At 30.4% G+C, this 23,764-nt stretch overlaps 2 protein-coding genes across 26 annotated transcripts; both read right to left on the bottom strand.

The window, feature by feature from the left end:
* Nucleotides 1-1,700: 1,700 nt before the first annotated feature.
* LOC101256354 (pentatricopeptide repeat-containing protein At5g40400) lies at nucleotides 1,701-15,282 on the bottom strand. Of its 25 annotated transcripts, none has more exons than XM_069296142.1 (7): nucleotides 11,106-15,282; nucleotides 9,600-9,944; nucleotides 9,145-9,186; nucleotides 8,898-8,976; nucleotides 4,937-5,038; nucleotides 2,685-2,831; nucleotides 1,701-2,137 (listed from the first exon to the last, which is right to left on the bottom strand). In XM_069296142.1, the coding sequence occupies exon 1, from the start codon at nucleotides 13,006-13,008 to the stop codon at nucleotides 11,119-11,121; it is 1,890 nt and encodes a 629-aa protein (XP_069152243.1). In that variant the 5' UTR covers nucleotides 13,009-15,282; the 3' UTR covers nucleotides 1,701-2,137; nucleotides 2,685-2,831; nucleotides 4,937-5,038; nucleotides 8,898-8,976; nucleotides 9,145-9,186; nucleotides 9,600-9,944; nucleotides 11,106-11,118. The 25 variants fall into 25 exon arrangements, with proteins under 25 accessions (XP_069152243.1, XP_069152254.1, XP_069152249.1 ...); XM_069296144.1 differs by having other exon boundaries at nucleotides 1,823-2,137; nucleotides 2,685-2,752; XM_069296153.1 differs by having other exon boundaries at nucleotides 2,472-2,752; nucleotides 4,937-9,186; nucleotides 9,600-9,635; nucleotides 9,711-9,949.
* A 1,139-nt stretch (nucleotides 15,283-16,421) lies between these two features.
* LOC101256065 (probable WRKY transcription factor 41) lies at nucleotides 16,422-18,128 on the bottom strand. Its single transcript, XM_004234227.5, has 3 exons — nucleotides 17,611-18,128; nucleotides 17,403-17,534; nucleotides 16,422-17,314 (listed from the first exon to the last, which is right to left on the bottom strand). Exons 1-3 carry the CDS (start codon nucleotides 17,961-17,963, stop codon nucleotides 16,738-16,740), a joined length of 1,062 nt encoding a protein of 353 aa, XP_004234275.1. The 5' UTR covers nucleotides 17,964-18,128; the 3' UTR covers nucleotides 16,422-16,737.
* Nucleotides 18,129-23,764: the final 5,636 nt, after the last annotated feature.

Below are 23,764 nucleotides of genomic sequence, written 5' to 3'. Positions count from 1 at the left end.
ATATTAATTTAAAATAATTATTCCATATTGCGTGTCCAAACGCAAGTTGAGACACTTGAATTATCACATATTTCAGTAAAGCATATGAAAAAGTAATTCTATTAAACATTTTTTGCTCATATTTTAAAGAAAATCTATATTTGACAAAAATTAAATAATAAACTGTTAATATTAACTAAAAATTAAATATTACTATCCATATGATAAATAGAAAAGACTTTTTATTTTAATTTTTTACATTTTTTCATTTTGTGTTAGATATGTACGTACATTTAAGCCAATATACGGTCTATCATCTTTAGGAATTAACTCGGAAAATTACATATTTGCCCTTCAAATGCGTTGAGTCAAACTTATATGGAAGAAACGTAAGTTCACTAGAAATGGAGATATAACTTGTGGAATATGATCGATGACACAAAATTACTCATACAAAGGCATCTTAAAGCTAACATTAATTAATCATAATCATAGAGCTATCAATCAGTTTTGTTAAGAAATTCACAAGTTAATATATATATATATATATATATTGTGTCTATAAAAAAAACTAATGTGTTTATCTGAACTCCATCTAGCTCCGCTCCTAACTATACATAATATGATAATACATATTTCTAACGTAAACTTTTTAATATAAATGCTTATAGAATTTATCAGAGCATTTTTTAAATCATAATAGTAAATGATTTCAAGTAATGCCAAGTTTGGCACTACTTTACGCATTCTTACTAGTAAAGTAGCAAGGAAAAAAAAAGAAGCAAAACGTAAAAAATAGATTTTTAAAATAAGAAGTTTCAATAACAAAATAAATTAATTAATACCTAGTGAGAGAGACAATGAAAATAAATTTATGATTTCTCATATTTTACCATCAAAATTCATTTGAAACTATTTTTTTTTTACGTGAAACAGATTAAAAACGAAATTTTATATTATGCATTATAAGTTAAAATTTTCATAAATTTATACGATTTGCCCCGCAATAACACCATCCACTTGTAATTCCTTAGCACAGAATGTCGATAGGCACTTGTCAAAATGTAATCTTTAAAAAAAAATCATTCCCAAGATTCAAAAATTCAAAGTCGAAAACATTTTGAAATTTAAACTTTAAAAACTTCTATCATAGTACTGAATAATGTCCTCTCTCATTTTAAATTTGTTATTCTCTCGTTAAATTAACTTCAGTGACTCAATAACGTTGTATACATACTAGTATTATTTTTAATTTTGTAAAAGAACCTCAAACGTAACTTTTTCTTGTCAATGAACCTCTCGTTAATAAGCGACACTAAAAAATTGAAGAAAATTTCAAATCATATTTTTCTTTTTATAAAAAAAAATTGATCATATATTCATCATTCATGTTATACGTATTAATTTTGGACTAAACATATATATTTCTATTTTATTCTCTCCCTTTGCGACTTTTTTCATTAAAACCCACTTTATTTACGCTTAAAGTCACACAGACCTTAGAGTTTTTCGCCTTTGATAACGCTAAGTTGATGGAGAGATAAAACCAGAAGCTTATGAGTTATAAAATACAAGTTTGTGCCAAACTAATTTATTTAATTGCACAGTTTCCCTTCAAATAGGTTTTTTTCCTCCCTTCCCAAAACTAATGGAGGTGTGAGGAACATTAAGTTATTTTACGACGCTAGACAGCGTTCATAACTTGTGAAATATTATATGGGTACGAGATAAAGAAGGTAATTCATTACTAATGAATTTTTAAAACAAATTACAATTCATGTGATAGTAATAGTAAGTCAACACACTCTAGATCCGCCCCTAGATAAAGAGGAGTTTTTGTGAGTTTTAAATGCAAAGCGACAAATTTTGTATTGTAAATAAGGTAGGAAGTAAATTTAATGTTGGAGATGGAAAGAAGATGAGAGAAGCATAGTGTGATAGGGCCCCAACAAAGAAAGATCTGCAACTTGTCTCTTCAGACATTGCTTAAATTTAGCTTTCAATGCCCACACACGGCATTTCCGTGCCCTTTTTTATCAAAAAAAAAAATTAATACCAAGTTGAAACTTTTATGTTTCACCGTAGACAATGAAATGACGAGACTATTTCATCCTTAATCAGAAGTATGTCTCGATTTCGAAACCCCCGAATATGAATCCTGCAATGCACAATTCGAATTTAATCAGTACTTGCGAAGTTTGAAAGGCGGAGCAGTAAATGCACTGATGGATGAAGAACGCATGGGAGTGCGTTTTATGACAAAATGCGGAACAAGAGAACGACACTTTACTTCACTGGCAGTAAAATCAAATAACTACTACAAACAATAAAGAGATGGGACTGTAAGTTCAACGGTAGAAAAGATTTGACTGTTACACAAGGAATTTAACAAAGTTCTTACGACTAAGGAGTGTCAAAATATAAAGAAGCAAATGATGTAGAAGCAGAGGAGTGTCCATATATATATATACATGTATAAAGTAAATTTTTACCTAGCTACACAGTATAATTTCGAGTACATATCGCTCTGGCAGAGATGACACTCTAGCTTAGAACAAGAGTTCCACATAGCCAAAACACAAAAGAGATGCTGGTAAGCATGGTTTTCACTCCTGACAACGCATTTCAAAGGAGAGAGGACAATATTTACCAGGCCTCTCAATTTTCGGTGTTACCAATTCGTATTTTCTAGAATCAGAAATCACCTTTCACATTTACTATCCTCACCAACCCTTTCCAGCTCTCTCTTTCACTGTGTACGCAGTATACTTGTCTGCATGCATGCACCCTTCATTAGACCAACAACAAGAATGAAGAAGCAACAAGGTACTTGCCAGTTGCCACAACAAACACTGAAATAACAAATAACCAAATAATTATTTTACTGGAATTCACTATAGAATCATTACATATATATATATATATCATTGTCATACAAAATTGGTACCCTTTTTTTCAGCAAACCACTCAAGTTGCTTTAGCAGACAACAAAAATGATACATCACCTAATATTGTAACCTAACATATTTATGTTAATTGTTTGTGACAAATTGTGTTAAGACCCTTGCGCGATTTTCCAGTATCTTTTCAGTTTCCATAATTCTAAATTTTCATAGCTCACCTAGATCTTATGGTGCTAATCTTCCTTTGCTCCTTCGGTTCTATCTATTTCACTTAGAGGTGTATTCTATCTGTCCAAATACATTGATTTAAAATGTACGATCAAGTGGACAAAAAGATATAATTAAGATCTCCAACCACCAAGGGTTTGCATCTGGGATGTCCCTTGAATCCATGCTTTACCCTAGTTGGAGGGGCGAACTACAAGTATATATTGTTGGATGAGGTACAGGATGCATGTTAATTGCATATGATATTAAGATAGTTAGCGAATTAGCAAAGCAATAAACCAAACATGATAATTATGAGGAAGCGCACTGGAAGTAAGGTTTTAGGTTAAACTGAAATAAAACAAGAAATGCACGTTGCAAGTTTAATCCTCATAAGCAGAACAAATGTAACGAAAGGGATTCCGGTGCCCAAAATGCACCCAATTCATATATGTAAAAGCTAAATCTTCCAGTAGAATGGCATGATAGATGAAATACTTAATTAACAAACACCAAAATAAGACTGTAAAACTGGTGAAGTACTGTGGGGTATTGTTATTCAATAAGATGAATATATCTATCAAACTTGAAACGTTTAGTAGACCGGTTGTAAAACCAATAATGCTATACAGAATTCAATATTGAACCTCTAAGGCCCAACACATCTACAAGATAAGAGTCGTAAAATCCACATATTGAGATGGATATACGAAAATACAATATCGAAGGAATATAACGACCGCATTAGACAAATGTAATGCCTGTTATGATCTGTCATTTCTACACCTACCTAAAATTAAATCGGTCCATAAGTACGAAATGAGGATTCTAACGATATGATGATAAGTGACAATCAAAAAAAAAAAGTAAATCTAAAATCACATAGAAAAAATGTCTCAGAAGTGTTACAACTTCCAATCCTTCAAAATCAACACAAATCAACCTAAGAAGTATAGCATTAGAAGTAAAAGGATCCACATGGGCGACACCAACTAATTGGAATTATCGTTTGGATTCTTCTCAGTCATGTTGAGATTGTATCTCACTCTAATAATAATTGTTATATTAAGGAACATCTAACTTATCTTAAAATACATTTTTTAGATCAAAAAAATGCAAATAAAACACAATGTATATACAGGATTCATCTAAACAACCTCAATTAGTTTGAAATTCAGTTAATTGATTGTTACACTTAAAATAGACCAATTTGACATCTAAAACTCAAACTCGAGACACTTAATGGGGGATGTAGTCAAAATTAAATGTCAGTAATCGTAGCTTAACACATTAAGCATGTCACCAAATTTGAGTTTTCATACTTTTTTAAAAAAAAATTCAAAAGTTGGCGGCCGACAAGAAAATAAGTGGTTACTACCCTTTACTCTTTTTAAAAAAATTTTATGTCCAAGTGGAAGTAAAACTTAGTAGTCCAATAGAGAAATGAAATGTTATATTATTAAAGGGCAAATGGAGATATGCATTAGATGGCATATACTGCAACCTGCACACAAACATAAATGAGAATGCAGGACAAATTTTAAAAACAAAGACAGTAAATATGCGGGGCCCTCCTAACTTCATTCATTTCACAATCTGCAAACTCATTTAAGATCACCACGAAATGTATGAGCTATACATTACTCCCAATTTATTCATTTTTTCTTCTTCTTTTTGAATCAATAACCAATCACCACACAGCTATAGCAAATCCAAAATGCATGTACATTAATCCACGCAGGCAAATAATTATATTTTTGGAGCTGAAATTTCGGGAGTTTTAGGGGAATGTGATACCCAATAGTAAGAAGGGGGTGGGTGGGTGAGGGAGTAGAGGGACCTACTACCTTGATTGCTGTATAGATTTCCATGTCCCATTAGGATGTCTTGTCCCCATTCTTCCCTCTAACGGTTGAAAGACTGTGTTTATGCCTGCTGGTTCAAGCCCCCTTCCTCATCTCATCAACAAAAAAGAATAAACAAATCAATTTGAATTTAAAACACACAAAACAAAATATATACAAAAGAGATTTGTTTTGTCACTCTAGTTGGCACTTGTCCCAATCTTATATCTCAATTTAGTGCACTAAGAGCCCTTTTCAAAGCAAGAACCTTTTGGGCCCTCAATTCCTCTAATTCTTAGGATACCATACAAATCTGATGTACAACTTAAAGAAGCACTTAAATGCATTTTTTCTTGTCTTTGGTTTGTCCTAGTTCCTCTTATAATGCACGGAGTAAACATCATGTCAATTTACAACAACATACACGCTGAAGTATCCATGGGATCTGGGGAGGGTAATGTGTATGCAGCCTTACCCTTACCTTGTGAAGATAGAGAGGTGGTCTTTGATAGACCCTCGGCTCAAGTAAAGTAAAGTAAAGAAAAGAAAGTATAGTAGTGAACAAACTATATAGAAAATAATGCAGAAAAGTAGCATCAACTACAAATAGTACGATAAACGAAGCAGAAGACACAATAGGTAAAAATTAAAATCGAAGAAAAAGGTAATAGGACAGTACAAATAAAGAGAACTCGACAAGCTCGACTACCTATTAACCTTTCACCCAAATTCTTGACCTCCATATCCTCCTATCTTGGGTCATGTCCTTGATAAGCTACATGTGTGTCATGGCTTGTCGAATCACCTCTCTCAAATACTTATTCGGTCTATCTTTACCTCTCCTAAGACCCACCATAGCCAACATCTCATCTTCTCACTGGGACATCTCCTATTTACATGCCCGAACCAACTCAATCTAGCCTCTCTCATCTTTTCCACCACAATTCACCTTGTCCCAGATATCTTATTCCTAATCCTACCTCTCCTAGTATGTCCACTTATCCATCTCAACATCCTAATTTCCGCTACTTTCATCTTCTAACGTGCGAGTTCTTGACCAACCAACACTCTGCCCCATACAAAATAATTGGTCTAGCAACCACTTTATGTGCACAAATATAATTCCAAATTTAAGCATTAAGAAAACAATTTATACATCTCTCTATTCAGTTGCTACGTCTAACTCAAACCATACTCATTTTCTATTTAATGTATCCTTAACCATTGATGTTCATCGTGCAGTTAATATAAGGGCTAACTCACGCACAAAAAGAAAATAATGCAAATTGTGCAAGCCCCTACTTGGGCTAAAGTTGTACTCTCAAGAATATGATTAATTTCTTTTCTGGAAGCTGCTCTTTTAGTTACCTAGAGAGATAATCCCAATGATGGTTTCCTTCAGCCTTTAGGTGATGGTGACTAGTGAGCAACTGAGGTGGTTGGAATTATGTAATTCCGAGCTCCCATTTCTAGCCCCACACCATATAGCAGGAATGTCTTTAACTTCAGGTCCCTAAAGCAAAGATAGTCAAACCTCAACAAAATTACCCTACTAAATAGAGGGACAATTTTTTGTCATATTTCTCCCTCTAAACAATATTAAAAGACTCTAATTCTCATAAAACTAGATTGTTGAACAAATTCCAGAACTATTAAGCACTCTAACATCGACAGCTGTTGTAGTACTAACTACTAACTACTATGCGCGTTCAGAAGAAACAGAAGCGATTTACCTGTCTTGAAAACCCAAAATGAACAGCTGAACACTGAATACTTTGGAATAACAACTCCATAGAAATGTGACGAGCAAAAGTAATTTCATAGAAATGCAACTATTTAAACTGATTCCGTCAACATTCATTTTCTGTTTAATTCTAACTTCTTTCTGTTGGAATGGATAAACCCAATGACTTATCAATTATCCTCAAACTTTTACTGCCTAACTTCTGCTACTGTCAGACCAAACACTTATCAAAGGCAATAGGCTTGTATGATTTGATTAAAAATTGAGACACTTTTAGATTCTCATAACTTTAAGAACAGTCTGCCAAAGACCACAATCATGTTCAGGAAGTCAATTGTTTGAATTTTATAGATTTTAACATAAGGAGATCTAGCTTGATCTGATGAATGAGTCTCGGACTTAACCATGTTCCAAGGATGCAGCTACTATTATCACTCCCATAAATGAGTGTAAACAGAAGGTTAGACCCCATAATGATGAATACAAAAGTCTGTTACAAATATTTTCGTGAAGTTATTACTTAATTATCACCTTTTCTTCTAAAAATTTCCGAGTAATATTTCTTGTGCTCAGATAATAAAAAAAATTGTCAGTATGCTTGAAAGTTGTAAGAGACTACCTTTTAAGGTTTATTGTACTGCTTGATACAGCCCACAAGTTAGGATATACATTTTGTGAAGTGCATTTGTTGTTGTCCTGTTCCATAAACTAGGGACTAAACATTAAAAAACTTACGCTTCAACCTATGTTGCTGAACTTGAATACAAGTATGTACCAGGTAAGTATTTGGTTGCATAAGTTCAACTTTTAGTATATTTTGAAGGGTCTTTATGAAGTACCAATACACACGTAAAACCTGTTTGACACATAATATATCAAAGCAAATGAAAAGTTTATGTAAGATGGGTCATGTTACCAGTTTCAAAAAAAGTCTATGTAAGATGGGCTTCGACAAATAGTAACTGATAGAACTTACTACTTAAGTATCTTGAGAACACTTGTGTCATTAAAGTAAACGATTACATTCACTCAAGCGAGAGCTAAGGGGTCATCCACTTATTCCACTTGAACCCCCTAGCCCAATTTAAGAACTCAGTTGACCAAGGGCTTTGGCAGATTTTCCATCAACAGGTAAGACCATCAACATGAATGGCTGACAGAAACAAATGACAACCTGATGACACACCCCTAATGTGGTTTATACAGCACAGATGCAGCTATGGATGCCTGTAGAAATAGAGTATGCCTTTAAGTGGGTTAGCATACAAAGTATCAACCTTTAACAAGAAGTGCAATAGCAGTGATAAGGCCCAAATCTCAAATATCCTGAAGTTAGTCATAGTTGGAGTAAATTCTTGAGGTACAGTAGTTTCTGAAAATAAGGAAGACCAAGTAAAAGGATGAGGCAAAAAGACCAGAAGACGGATCAAATTGTATCTTGGATTGAAAAGAGAAAGAAGGCAAATCAATCAAGCTACTATGCTTCAACCACAACCTAGATAGGGTAGGCTACGAATCCTCTATATACCTTTATCAGGAACCAGTTTCAACCTTACATCAGTAATAACAAGAGTTAGAAGACTCTAATGTTTTGTCTTTTAACACAAATTTGGGGTTTCATAAAGCTTGTGGATCTCTAAGTCTTACAATTATCCATGTCCAGGCCTAATCTAAGTTTAACAAAGACAACTAGGCCAGTCCCAACTAATTAATATTGCATTCATAGATTTTTTATTAATTATTTTGATAAAGATAAAGTTGTATTCTTCGGCATTATGTGTATGTTGGCTGCCTCCAAAAAGTTACCAGCTATTTCCATAATTACATAGATCCCGAAGATCTACCAATTGTTCTACTTCTTCTATACCATCTTCTTTACACCAAAAATACAACATGCTAATGCAATTTTCTTTAACCTTCTGAATAGTGTTAGGAATATTCTCATGACACCTGAGGTTTCTTTGCTTCCATAGTATTCTATAAAAGAATGTAATAAAGAATATAAAAAGTATAGACAAAGCGAAAGCAAATTTGTGATAGGTTAAGAGCAGAGATATGAAAGGATAACAGAAGCATCTTATATAAGCAGACAGATGCATCAGCTTCAACAATGTATAAACTCTTGAACAGCAGGGTACAAGGTCTTGTTATGAGATGAGATCCCTACAACAATATATCCGGTGTAATCCCACAGGTCGGGTCTATGCAGCCTTAACCTACCTTGTGAAGATAGAGTGGTTGAATGAGATCCTTGACAACGAAAAATCTTAAAGGAAGTTCTACCAACCCAGATGTGCATCTGCATGTCAAAACCAACTTTAAATCTGAAGAAGCTTTTCATTGTTTCCTCCCATGTATTAAAACCAAAACATAGCAGCAAAGGCCGGTGCTTTTGATATTAACAGAAATCTTCACAATTAACTGGAAAATACAGGTGACCTCCAATACTATGGAAGCAGGATCAGACCTTTGAGCATTGACACCTTCTTTAGCCATCCACTTACAATTCCTGAAATTTGAGCATATGCTGACAACATGTCAGATATACTACTTATCACAGTAACTTTGTACATTATCTGTTCCAAACAACACTAGCTAATAAAGACAATTTAGATTATTCTGTCTTACGGAATTCACAAGTTTGGACTAGATACTCGGGCACTAAGAGTGCTTTTAGATAGTTAGATTGAAATTACATTAGAGGACTTCTATGAAATAATTCCCTCGTCTATATGAACCATATTGACATAGATGTTAGGCTTCTTGTATGAACAAGCTTAAACATAATACAGCAATAACAGAGTCAGATGATTCAACCTTCATTTGTTTATCAAAAGATTTGTTCAAATTCAGAAACTACGAAGGTAAAAAGGCAGTGAGGCAAATTAGGTAGAGATGAACTTAGAACGGAACTTTTCTTACCAAATTTAGGTCAGCCATGAAGGGACCATAATACAGCTGAATACAATACACAAAGAACCAGTGAGCATATAATTCAAACTTGATCTGTGGCTCTAGTACTGAGGATCTTACGTTCAACTCTAACAGAAACCAATGTCAATCCCTCTCCAAGTAGTATAGCTTCATATTTCACAATCCTGTACCCTGAAGTGATTGATCCTCTATTTCTGAAACGTCAAGATCAAGAACCTCCATTTCCAATCTCAAGATGTGTGAATCCAAGCACCTTTCAGTAAAGAAGCTAAAGTCATTAGAGATCCACTGCAGCAATGACATCTTAACGAAGAAAATCATTGCCACCAAAGACTGAACTGCCCAAAGAAAAAGATATTACATTCGGAGAGTTCTCTAAATGACCATCTGGACTGACACTACAGAATATGTAAAGTTGTCATGATGAAGACTTTGAAATAGAAACTGCGATATAAAGGCCTACTTATACATTTTATTTGGAATGCGGAAATTTTGTTTATATAGTAGTTCGTTTTTTTAGTAACTATTGTTTGTATGAGTTGTCACAACACGTAAATGAATAACAGCCTCATCCTTTGATGCAACTCATGTTGTCCCGGAAATTAGCAGGACCACAGGAACAAAAACTACATGAGAAGCTGACTTGGCTTCTCACTTTGGAAAGCAATGGCTATTGTAGAGCACTCTGCAATTCATAATGAAATGGTTTGTAAAGGTGAGAGATTTGGGCAAATTGATGTGGTGGCAAGAGGAATGCCTTTGAGGCAACTTTTTGGCTTAGGTAAATGCAATACATAGATTTAGGAAGTCGAAGATCGTGGAGATTTATTTCGTGAAATCAAATTCAGCAACTTTAGAATAGGACTTTGATATTTTTTCGAAGTAACAGATATGAAGAAGGCAAATGAATTCCTAGGAAAAAAATTAATTAAAACAAAAGAGTATATTAGAAGGGAAATTTAATTCAGACCACCATATCTTTGCATGAATAATAAAATATACTAAAAGAATTATTGCAAAAAAAATCAAAACAGGAGAGTAAGCTTAATATCATAAACAACAAGGGAGGTTATCATGAAGAAGCCAAACGTGGGGAGAGGTCTATGAATTTATCCCTAATATAGAAGTAATTAAGTAGGGGTAATTGCTTCAGAAAATGAAGGTACTTTTTTTACATTGGAGTTCTTGTACAATCTTGAAACAAAAGTAAAGGCAAAGGAACCACAGGCAACTAGAACATAATTATTTTTCACAAGATTTCTCCAAATAAATGCATCTAATGTGAAGCAGTATTTTTCAGAGGAAAGGGGGATTATTTCTTTAACAAAATGCTTCCTAGACATTACTGCAATCAGTTATCACCCTGCAGGATTCCAATTTTTTAAAACCGGAGTTTGGCTCAACATAACAAGATAAGATTTCATGCATTAGTATTTTTTTTAATTGGTTTAAGAATGATTCACCGGATGAGAAGACCCAATGTAAAATGTATACCTCATTACTGCACTCAGCTGTTGATCTTGTGAACTCCGACAGCTTTCTGTAATCCATCAATAATGTACTTGCATGTCAGCTGATTTGGCGCAAAACCCACTTTCCTCATTTTATCTTGAAATTTCATCAATTTTGCAATATCAGCTTCACCACTTAGAAGCCTGACAATTGTGTTGTAACAAACTGTGTCAAATATTTTAAATTCTTGAGCAAAGAAGCTTAACAGCGACTGAGCCTCACAGAAATTGTTCTCCCTGCAATGACCATTTATTAAAGCTCTACAGACTTCAATATCAAGTGACACATCAAAATCAGTCATTTCTCTCATCAAGGAGTTAGCATCCATGCTTCGGCCTAATTTACACAAACATTTAATTATAGCTCTATATGTACCAATATCAGGCTTCAAATCTTTTGATACCATCTCTGCTTTCAAGCATAAAGCCTCATCGGGGAAATTACATCTGCAGAAAGATTCAATCAACTCCCCGTACACCATATTGCCAGGCTCATATCTGTCGCCAGAAACTCGATGAATTAGAGCTTTGGCTGCAAATGGTCGATTCTCAATACAAAGTGCAGTAATAAGATAATTGTATATATCATGAGATACTATAAATCTAAATCTTTGAAGCTCGGTGACTAAATTCACAGCTGAAACCAAATTATCCTGTTTTTGAAATCCTTGTACAAGAACTGAACAAGTGAACTTATCAGGATACATCCCTTCTCCAATCATGTCATGCAACAGAGAACGTGCCTCTTGCATCATCCCATCTTTGCAATAACCAGAAATAAGAGTGTTATACACAATAATATCTGGTTTTAACCCTCGGTCAGCCATCCTTAAAAACAACTGATGAGCATCCTTCACATTTCCCTTTTTACAAAAGCCATTTATCAAAGAAGTATATGTGAACAAATCTGGTGATACGCCTCTAATGTACATAATTTGATACAAGTGAACTGCATCTTTCATTCTTCCTTTCCTACAATAGCTACTAACTAATGTATTATACGTAACTATATCAGGTTGAAACCCTTCTTCTTCCATTTTAACCAAGAAGTCATTGACCTTGTTCACATCTTCATCTTTGCACAATACATGAGTTAATATATTGAAGGTACACGAATTCGGGTGCACTCCAATTCTTCCCATTTCAGCATAAACTTCCCAACATTTTTTGCTATAATTCAACTTCGAAAGACCATTCAAAAGACAGTTCACAGAAATAACACTCGGGTACATACCATGCTTCACCGTCTTTCTAAACGCTCTAAATCCATCTTTCACCATATTCACCTTGAGAAAAGCCTTAATTAGCATATCAAACACAACAGGGTCCCAATTACATAAACCACTAGATGAAAGCAAACTTTCAAACACATCCACATCCTCCATTCCATTTCTCTTCAAATCAACCAATTCAGACAAAAATTTCATTGCTTGTGAAAAGTTCCTTGTCCAAGTAAGTATATGAATCACAAGACAGTAGTTTTGAGTGTTAGGCTCCACACCCAAATCATTCTTAACCCAGTTAAAGAAACTAAGAGCACTAAATGAATCAGACTGGCATCTCAACAGGACCCTTGAGATTTCACTGTCACTGAAGTAACAAATAAGCCCATTATCTCGGATGGTTTTCTGAAGGAGGGACAAATGGTCATTGTTTCCATTCTTTAAAGCTGAACATATCAGACTCACTGTGTTTTGGGGGTTTTGGGTTTTAGGTAGAAAGTTATGTAGAGGGTTTGAAATGGGTCTTGCAGACCCATTGTAATCTGTTAGAATTTGGAGACAATTTGACGATGACAATGATGAAAAATTCAGTCGATTATTGAAATTAATAAGTAATTCTACATTTGAACAAGTAGATTTGATTGATTTCTGCGTTAAATTCATGGGGAAATCAAGAAAATGAAGCTAATTTCTTCAAGGAGTAAAGTAAATTTGAATACAGATAAAGAGACGATTACCTAAGGAGACTGAAATTTGAAGATCCTCGTTCTACCATATTCTCAAAATTAAATTTGGCAAAAGCACGCATAAACCCAACTATGGAAAAAGTGAATTTTATACTTTTTAAATTATAACTTAGTTAGCGTTTTCAAATATTCTTGGCAAATATTATTTAAGTGAAAATTTGGGTGAAATTTCACCATGTGTTTGGCCATAAAATTTGGGAAATATATTTCACCTTTTTAGAAAAATATGATTTATACACACAAGTTTTAAAAACTATCAAACTAACTAAAAGTTTGTATTACAAGTCAATTGAATGTTAGTTACAACAATAACAAATAATGTCCATGACACTGAAGCAATGTGGTAATTTGGAGTGAGTGCAATAAGAATTATTCCATACATCGTGGAGTAGATAAAGTATATGACTTTGTTACCTAAAGCCAATTTTTAATAATTTTCATCAACAATCATATCATTATTTAATATTCACTAAATATTTCATCACTATTTTGGTGTTCACGTAAAAAATGATGTAATACAATGCAAGCAAATACTAGAAAGGGTGTTTTTGTAAAAGATAAAAGATTGGGGTAAAATTTTAATTTTTAAAATATCCCAAATAATGATATTTGGCCCAAATACTAGAAAAAACTAGTATTTGGAAATTTAGGATATTTGCCAAAAATATTTGCCAAATAATGACAAATTATATGGACAAACATTATTTGCCAAATTTTTCCCAAATATTATTTGGAAAATTTATGGCCAAACGGGCCCTTAGTAATTTGTTTGAGAAACACGTTTCTCTTTTTTATTTTTGTTTTATTTTAGCCCCTCAAATTTTAAAGTTAGATATTATTTTATTTTTTAATTAAAAAAATTTATTTAACCCGCTTCACCTAGCCTTTTGCATCCAATTTTTTTTCTCGTTTTACTGATAGATGTATATGCATATCAGGAAAAAATTATTTGTTTTTGTAAAAATAAAATTTTATTTACGTTATATTTAGTATATGAGTTAGAAATTTTTTTAAAAAAATATATGTACATATTTAACATAAAACGTGAAAAATAAATAAATTAGAAGTGAATGGTTAAATAGGATGACGTAGAATTTTTATATTTTAAAATAAAATAATATCATTTTTTTAGGAGAATCTGTGGGTGTTTTTATTTTTGAGAGGGGGAGGGGGGTTGGAGTGGGGTTAGAAATATATTTTAAATTTTATATTTAACTTTTTTTTAGTCATACTTTAATTTTTAATTTTTAATTAATATTAATAGTTTATTATTTAATTTTTGTGAAGGTGAAATATTTTATTCCTGATGAATGCCATGTGTCAAGATTTTTCAAATTAAATAGAGAGATGTTTCTCAAACTAGTAAATGATAATTAAGGTATGAAACTCACACTCTTAATAATTTAGATACAAAACTCAAAAAAAGACAGTTTAGATGAGTTTTAACACTTATCTAAAAAATAAAAGAGATATTTAGAGCATTTGCAGTTAGAAGGCCAATGACACTTACTTTAAGATTAAAACAAATCTTTATCTATCCCAGAAATTTCCCAAAATTTAATTTGTAAGTTTATGAAACTTTATGACATTTCTTACTCTGTCTACATAAATTCATATTCTCATTCAACTTATTCTTTCACTTATCCATTACCATATCATACATAAGGGCAACGAACAAAATCTTAATCACCACAACATTGAATTGCTTGCACGGTTAAGAATCATGGTTGGCAAAATCGTAAAGAATCTATGGATAAAAATATTGTTTTAAATTATTTATTTATATTTTTTTCAATTTAATTTATGCGGTCCTATTTATTTTTGAGAGTTTATTTAACTAATATTTTAAATTAAATTGAATAAATTCATGAAGATCAACAAAATTAGAGAGTAACTAACAATTTCATATAACTATATTCTTAGTTTGTGTTTGTATAAATGAAAGAAGAACTATCTCTTTAGTTTTTTTACTTTTTTTTGAAGCATGGATTTTAGAATTAAATTTTTAAAAGTTTTTCATACACTACTACAAGATACAACATTTTCGGTTGGGAACTTCGGCGAAACTTCCAAGAAAACAAAGACATTTTGGCTCTCCCTCTATGCTCCATTTACCTAATGTGTGTACTACTCTCTTTTAACTCTTTGCCAATAAAAATTTACACTTAACATTTGTCCAAAAAAGAAAAAATAAAAATATTTTGTTAATATTAATTGAAGCACATAATAATAAGTATTTGTAATCATAACTCTCCTTTAGTTTTTATCATAACAAGACTTTGTAAAAATAAAAGAAAGACATGAAAATGTGCTGAGTAAAACCTTTTAGTGATTGATGGCACTCTTATTTTTAGTATAATATTTAAACGACATAAAATAGTTGATCAATTTCACGTAATAATATTATTATTTATAGAACTTAAAATTTAATTCTAGTCTATAAGGTTACTTATTTATTTATCATATATTCTCTTGGATATTATTTCAAAAAATTATTTATTATTACAAAGATTTAAATTATGTAATTCAAAGTTCTAAAATATTTAGAGTTAATAATTCAAAACCCAGATAAATTTGACACACTTTATTGAATGCACACTTCAATTATGAAAATTAATAAGTTCTAATTACCCCTCAAACACTCAATAATATGCCAAATAGCACCCAAAGAAATCCATTACAATTTATACGATATACTTTTTTTTAAGTCAATCTTAAAAGAAATGAGATATTTTTATATTAAGTAAAAGTTTAACTTAGAATTTTTTAATTTATCCCAGATAAATTGATTATAGTCACACAATATTTATTAATTATTATCTAATTTGAAACATATCTTTCTTAAACGTCATATCAAATCAAATTACATCATATAATAGAAATAGCGATTAAATTTATACTAAATATAGAAATATGTTATTTCTTTTGAAATTGACTAAAAAGTGAGTTATATATAATTGACGAAGCAATATTTTTGTGCCATGTGGCATATTAGAGGGTAAATAGTTTCAAAAATACATGTTTAAAGGGATAATTAAGACTTTTCATGACTTAGAGGAAGTAAATAATTTCAAAAATCTATGTTTGAGGGGTAATTAAGACTTTTCATAGTTTAGGCGTCCGTTTTATAGAAGTCAAACAAACTCGACCTTAAAGTAAAAGGATTGATAAAAAAAAAGTGGTTTTTTTGTTAGTTTTAATAGGCAAATTTGAGGAAGTTCTCCGACTATAAGGGCATATTTGAGACCAAATCTAAATGGAGGGCAAATTAGTTGTAGTTTATGAAGTTGAAGGACAAATATGAACGATTCCAATAACGATAAACACATATTTAAGATGAAATTATCCTATTTTTCGATCGACGAAGGACATTTCTTTTAACCCTTTGCAAATGATTAAAAGATTGTTACAAAACTTGAAAGGTTTTGATACAAGATTAATTGAGAGACTACAACAATTCAAGATGACCACATGAAAACAAAAATAAATATTATCATCATAATTATTAGCAAATGGTTAAACTGAAACATCTAATAATTAAGTGGTAATCCCTTGCTTAGCTAGTAACAAATTGGTTGCAAAATTGTCCTTGATTCATCATGACCTTGAGTTAATTAAGTTACTTTCTTAGAAGATTAATTAGTAATTAAGAGAATCTGTGATAATCATATGGGAAGTTTGATTCAAATCCCATTGAGTTAAATTGGTAATCTGCCTCATTTTGCTGAGAAGTTCCTGTAGACATGTTATTAAAGGAAGGGGGAAAACTCTCCACAAAGATGTTGTTTGGAATTGTGGAAGAATTATTCAAAAAGTTGTAATCTTGATGATCGTTGGACGACGATGAAGGATAATTATTAAACGAGGGTATATATGGCACATTGTTAGGTTGATCATGATGAGTATTTTTGAAGTTGAAGTCGTCTTTGGAGATACTAAGGCTTTTTTGAAAATTCAGGAGAATTTCATTTGGGTTTTGATTAAGTTGTTGATATTGTTCGTGATTTCCTATGTTTGGTTCTTGAATTTGATGTATCACTAAAGGCAAAGGTAAAGGTGGTGGTGCTGGATTCACGTTACTGACACTAGCACCACCACCTTGATTACAAGTGTGCCTTCCTCGATACGTGACTTCGAAAATGTTGGGATCTTCATCGGATCTTTGAACTTGTTTCGTAGCCAAACAACCTTGGACATGTCGAAGCGTACATCTGTAATAACCTCTGCATTTAACAGACAAAAAATATAAGTACTCATTGCTACATAAATACATACAGGATTCAAACGTTTTAATCTTAATATGTATGTTACCTCGGATGTTTAGCACCAAGAATATCTTTCTGTCCATATTTTCTCCAACTATAACCATCATCAAGAGTCCCTTCAATTGGCGCCCCTGGTTGAATTTGAACTTGCTTAGTCCAACGCGGTGTACTGCTTTTTCTGTAACATTATAAGTTTAGTGATCGTACGTTAAAAAAAAAGTTAATTATAAGAAGAGCAAAAGATAATTATAAACCTCTTGCGTGTTGCATGATGCTCTTTAGGCTCAAGATCACGATCAGAATCTTCACTTGATCGCGGAGAATCAGACATTCCAATAATCGGAATAGCAGGGGAATTAGAACGTGGTAGTGATGAATTAGAGTTGTCTCCGTTAATAGTGTTACATTGTAGCAAGGACAGAGCCCTATCAAATTTGAACTGGATATTATGAAGCAAAAATTCCCTAGTGTTTTCTGACGAAGACGACGAATTAGGAGCATTAAGATGAAGTTGAAGCTGTTGAACTAGATCCCTTCCTTGAGTTAATTCATGACTTACAAGTCTATTGATCTCGTGACTGTTATTATCAGCTCCGTAATTATCCATTTGAGAAATCGTTTGAAATAATACAAAGACAGGGGAGAGACAGAGTTGTTAATTAACCATATAAAGATTTGTGATTTTGAATGTAAAGTAGAGAATATCTATATATAATATAAGGTGATAGTAACAAAGGGAATGTAGAAAGTTTGACTGAAGAATAGTTTGGTTAGACCAGTCTATGGTCAAGGGAATTGTAGTATAAGTAAGCAAGTCTAATTGCTGACTATTTCAAACTAATTAATAACTTTATAATAACATGTCTATTTAACTGTTATTTTTTAAGATTTTGAACTCAAAAAACTACCCCCATGGGGAGTTTGGGGGGTGGGGTAGAGAAAAAAAATAAGTTGGTCTTTGATAATATAATGTTGGAGCAAAATAATAAACATTAGAGTTGGGAATGGAAGTCAAAAATATTGAGAAAATGGAATGATCAACAAAAAAAATGAAGACCAAAGAACCTTCTTGCCGCGTTTACTGTTCCTCTTAGTTTTACTTGTCGTTGTTAACTATTTCGTTCGTTACGTTATAATTTTTTGGATTTTACGTTTAGCTTAATATTAAATTTAAGAAAGTAAAAAAGACTTTGAATTTTATGATGTTAGGATAAATATATGTCAAATGTATTAAATATTTTTTAATTTTATGATCTTAAATATGTCATTAGGTGTTTAATAAGGAGTTGTTAAACAAAAAAAGAGAAATAGACTAAAAAAAATGGATGAATAAATTGAAATGAATGAAAGGTTAGCTTCCACTTTTATTCTTAATAAAATATAAAGATAAATTAATATGATTGAAATAAATAAGAATAAATTGAACAAATGGCCTTTTTAATAAATATATTTTTAAAGGACGTGAAGAAAAAGGAAAATAAACAGGATCAGTTGTAAATTAGTCAAATTGACTTTTAAAATTTTAAATTAAAAAAATAGATATTTTAAAACTACATGAAAAGTACTATAAATTATAAATTTTTTTGCATATTAATATGATGAAAAAATACATCTTAAAATGTTAGTCAAAGTTTTTATAGTTTAACTTTAAAAATAGAAATCATGACAAATAATTCCAGACGGAGGGAGTATAAGTTAATTCAAATACAAAAAAAATAATTTACATAAATATATTATGATTAAAAAAATGTCGAAACGTGATAATCGTAAAATATGAATGATCTAACATTGAATCTCAATATAATTCTTATGATTTGTTCCTTCCTTTCTTTCTTTCATATTAGTTGATTACTTTTTATTTTACACAATACTTAAGAAATCATAAATAAAAAGATAATTTTACTAATTCACCCTTTAAAAACTTCTTAAAATTTTTACCAGCAAATGTGAAAACTTTCAAAAACTTATAAATTTCTTATGTCAAAGTTTTGATATATACACAAAATATATTATTCTAAGAAATTCACTTAATTATATAACTAATTTACTCAAAATCCAATAAGTTATCATTTATAAAATTCAGAATTCATAAATTCGCGATTTTGAGCTTCTCATTACAACTAGTAGTACTCAACATGCATGGGCGTTACGTTATTTTTCTTTAATTAGTTATAATATAATGTTTCATCATAAAATTTAGTAAAGTATTAATATTTTAACAGAAACAGTACTACATACTCAACAGTCAACAGTGCATCTCATTTTTGTTTTGTTTTTATTTTGTAGACATTGACCATTCAAGGTATATTTTTGACTATTGACTCTACTTTGAGTTAGATCTCCAATTTTATTTTATTTTATTTTAATGGGTAGACTGAAAAAACGAAAAAAAAATTATTTACAGGTTGTGCTCTTTTAATTTAATTTTAAAGAAACAGGACCAACTAGATGTTTATAATAAGAAAAAAAAATCCATGTGATGTCTGTCCTATATGAGTAAAAATTTACCCCCAATGGTAGTACATAATGTCTTTTAAGCACTATAATAAATTTTGAAATAATTTATTTTCAATTAAATGAAAATTTATAAACGTAATAATATAAATAGATTATTAAAAAACATAGATATTTAATCGATACGTAAATACAATACTCAATCTATTTATTTTCCCTTTTTTTCTTCTACTAGTTTGACTCATAGTTCTATTTGATTTGACTTAAAAATTTGCTCTGAATAACTTTAAATTAAGTTGCTAAACATTGTCCCAAAACTTGCGCTAGTCAAAGATAACCTTATATTAATATAAAAAGAATTTACAATCTTTGATCATTAAGTAGTAAATGAGCTAATTTATTCATTTCATTTCATTACACATTATAAAAAAAAAATAAACATATAATGAAATTTAAGCGCTTTACTTTTAAATTTTTCGAATATAAATTTGAATTAATTGAATAAACCTCGTACGAGAAAAAAGATAAACTAGAATATTTAAATGGTTATTTACGCATATTAATTAGTCACATTCTTAATTATTGCTTAGGGCTTTAATCCGTCTTTACTTAATTTCGAGTAGTCAAAAGCCATTTACTTAAGAATATAATTGACGTTGAATAGCATTCACTAATTAAGACTCAATAGTGCTTATTAATTATGCACATTGTTAATTATTGCTATATTCTTCTTTACTTAATTTTGAGTAGTCAAAAAACCATTAACTTAAGAATATAATTTACGTTGAATATGCCATTTACTAATTAAGACTCAATAATTCTAATTGAAAAAATGTATCTGCATGTCTACTCCAAGTTTATTAGTAATAGAGCTATATATATGTCATAATACATTAATATTATATTAACTATTTGAAAAATGTACTTAGGTTAACAAAGTCAAAACATGGTACGTTTGAGTACTCTATGAGTAATTGTGTTCTTGTCTCTAGATTAAATGCCATATATGATTGTTATATCACTATAATGATCATATTAATTAATGTTTTATCGTAAGTCTTGAAAAATAACTAGAAAAATTTGTAATCAATAATATCAAAGATAAAACGTGTAACAAATTGACATATCAAAAATGATAAAGTAAATTTATTTTTTTAAAAATGTAATACATAAATATTTTAATTAAAATAGACAGATAAAAACGAACGAGATTACTAAAATGAAAAACAAAAGGCTTGCGGTTATTGGACAAAGTAGGTTCTATAGGTTAAGACATGAAAATAGTTATCCTATTATATATGTCGAACAATAAATTTATTTCAACATTATAATATTATTTAATGAGATAAATAATAATTATTATTATTATACAATTAATTAGTTTTTAAAAACTAGAATACAAGATAAAATAATTTATATTTTTGTCTTTTAATTTTAATTTATTGCTTTTTATCATTTTTCATTATATACCACATAAATGAATTTGATAAATAAAATCATTTACACTATGTTTGGATCATTGTTATCCATTGTATTGTATTGTATTGTATTGTTACTGTACTTACAATGTTTGTTTTGATTGTTACTTAAAATGTATTGTATTGTATTGTTAAATTTCGTTGTAACGTAACAATGAAAACCTCTATTTTATGGAACAACCAATTTTGTGTGTTTTCATTGTTTTTTAATTTCTTTTTCCAATTATATACTTACATAATATTTCAAAATACTAGTTTACCCTTTATCTTAATTATTTAAATCTAGTCAAACCTCCTATCCTAGAATAATTAGGATATTTTAGTAAATTTATAAATTACAATAAAGTACGATACGATCAAATCAAACAATTAAAATGTTATTAAACAACAACAAACAATACAGTCTAGCCAAACATTGTATCTACCATACAATACAGTACAATAGAGTACAATACAATACAATACATTATGAAACAATGAGTAACAATGATCCAAACAAAGTGTTAGTACGTGGACATGACAATTGATCGGGAATAACATTATTTGCCGACAAAAATGACTTTTAGTGACTATATATATATATATATATATACACACACACACAAAAAGTATTAAAATATTTATTAACATTAAGTTATTAGATTAAATATCGCTATAAACTTTAGAGACAATCTGATTTAACTTGATTATCTAATGGTAAAAACAATCTTGGTAACCCAATTTCAAAGCTATAATTTGTGCACATTCATAATAATTAATAAAGTCTGTCAAGTGCTATACGTGTAATTAAGAAGTTTACTTTTCCTATTAAAAAAAACATTTGATTTACTATAATGACTTTACGTGTAATTAAGAAGTTTACTTTTCCTATTAAAAAAAACATTTGATTTACTATAATGACTTTTTCTAACTCATAATAGTTGCAATTAACGCCCTTTCGTGTTCTTTTTAAAAAATACAGCGTATTTAAAATGACTATAACTTTGTGTTATGTTAGTTCTTCAATTAAAAAAAAACAAATTTATACACCATTAAGAATTATAAAAAAAAATATAGAGCACTTTTTTTATTCATTTTCTCCATTAATGGACCCACACGTCCTTCAAAGAATGCTTAAACCAAAACGATATTATAAAAGGATGGTATATGATAATTGGTTCTAGTGAATAAATAAAATAAAGTCCACATATGTTCCACTCGTAAAGTAATATTTCTATCTGTTAATTTACGTGATATTTTTTGTTAGATATAAAGTTTAAGTCATAACAAAATTTTTAAAAAGGGCACATTAATTTTTCTTAAAATCAAAAGGGTAAAATTGTTCCTCACAAAGCGATTTCGTCTGACACTAAAAATAAAAATCGCTGCTATCCAAAAACCTTTTTCTTTTTTTAATCAAAAATCGTTGCTAATGTTTTTCTTACATTGCTGCGGGGGCAGCGTTTTTCATGTCTATTGTTAAAAGCATAAGGAAAATTGAATTATATGTCATAAATAATAACAAAAGAATATTGAATTAAAAAAAGAAAACTTTAAAAAGAGAAAGATTAGATACATAACAACACTTTTTTAAAAAAATCTTAACCAATATAGCTGCTATAGCAGGGATTTAACTTTAACAAAATACTTTTTGATAAAAACGCTGCTATAGCAACGATTTTAAAGGAATTTTTTTTTCTTTCAGAAAATTGCTGGAAAGGCATGAATTTTTACTTTTTTATCAAAAGAAAATCGCTCCTGACGAAGCTATTTGCCACTTTTGTTAAAAAAAATTTTGATGTGCTGTTTTGATTTTTCAAAAGAAAAGAGTCGCCCTTTTGGCTCCGGACTCTTTTTATCAGAGTGACTTTAATGCTTACTTTTAATTGATTTTTTCTTCACAATAAAATGCTAAGTGAAATTTACTAACTCTAAATCAGATGATATTAAATAATTATCAAATAAAAAAAGTAATATTTTTTTAAAAAAACAGACTAAAAAATAAAGAGCATCGCGTAATTGAGATCGAGAGGGAAGATGGAGTATTGATAATTGAATATGACCCGCTCAAGTAATTACGCGTTTTGAGACTTCGATAGTGCGTTTTGAATTGTAAAATATTTAGCCGTGCAAGAAAAACTGAATTTTTAACAATTCAAATTATATATACAATCTCTTTCTCTTCTTATATTTTGTTGAAGAAGAAAATGGAGATTCAATTGACCTGGTCCTTTCAATTCAGCACATTTTTTCAATTGTTCTTATCATATTTGGTCCCACCATGCATAAGTTCGATTGTTTATAAGGATAAAAATAATTATTCGACGAGTAAAAATTAAAAATCAATCCATTCAAAAGATAAACAGTGTAAGTACGTAAAGAAATGAAAGTATTAATTTCATCGAATAGTTCTGAATATTCTATTTAACTCACCGTCAATATTAATAAATTTCAGGTAAAACTCCCTCTCCTCAAATTTTAATTGCTCATTTGTGCG

This window comes from Solanum lycopersicum, chromosome 3 (genome assembly GCF_036512215.1).
Source record: "Solanum lycopersicum chromosome 3, SLM_r2.1".
In the NCBI taxonomy this organism is placed as follows: Eukaryota; Viridiplantae; Streptophyta; class Magnoliopsida; order Solanales; family Solanaceae; genus Solanum; species Solanum lycopersicum.
This window is presented reverse-complemented; position numbering and strand designations above follow the sequence as displayed.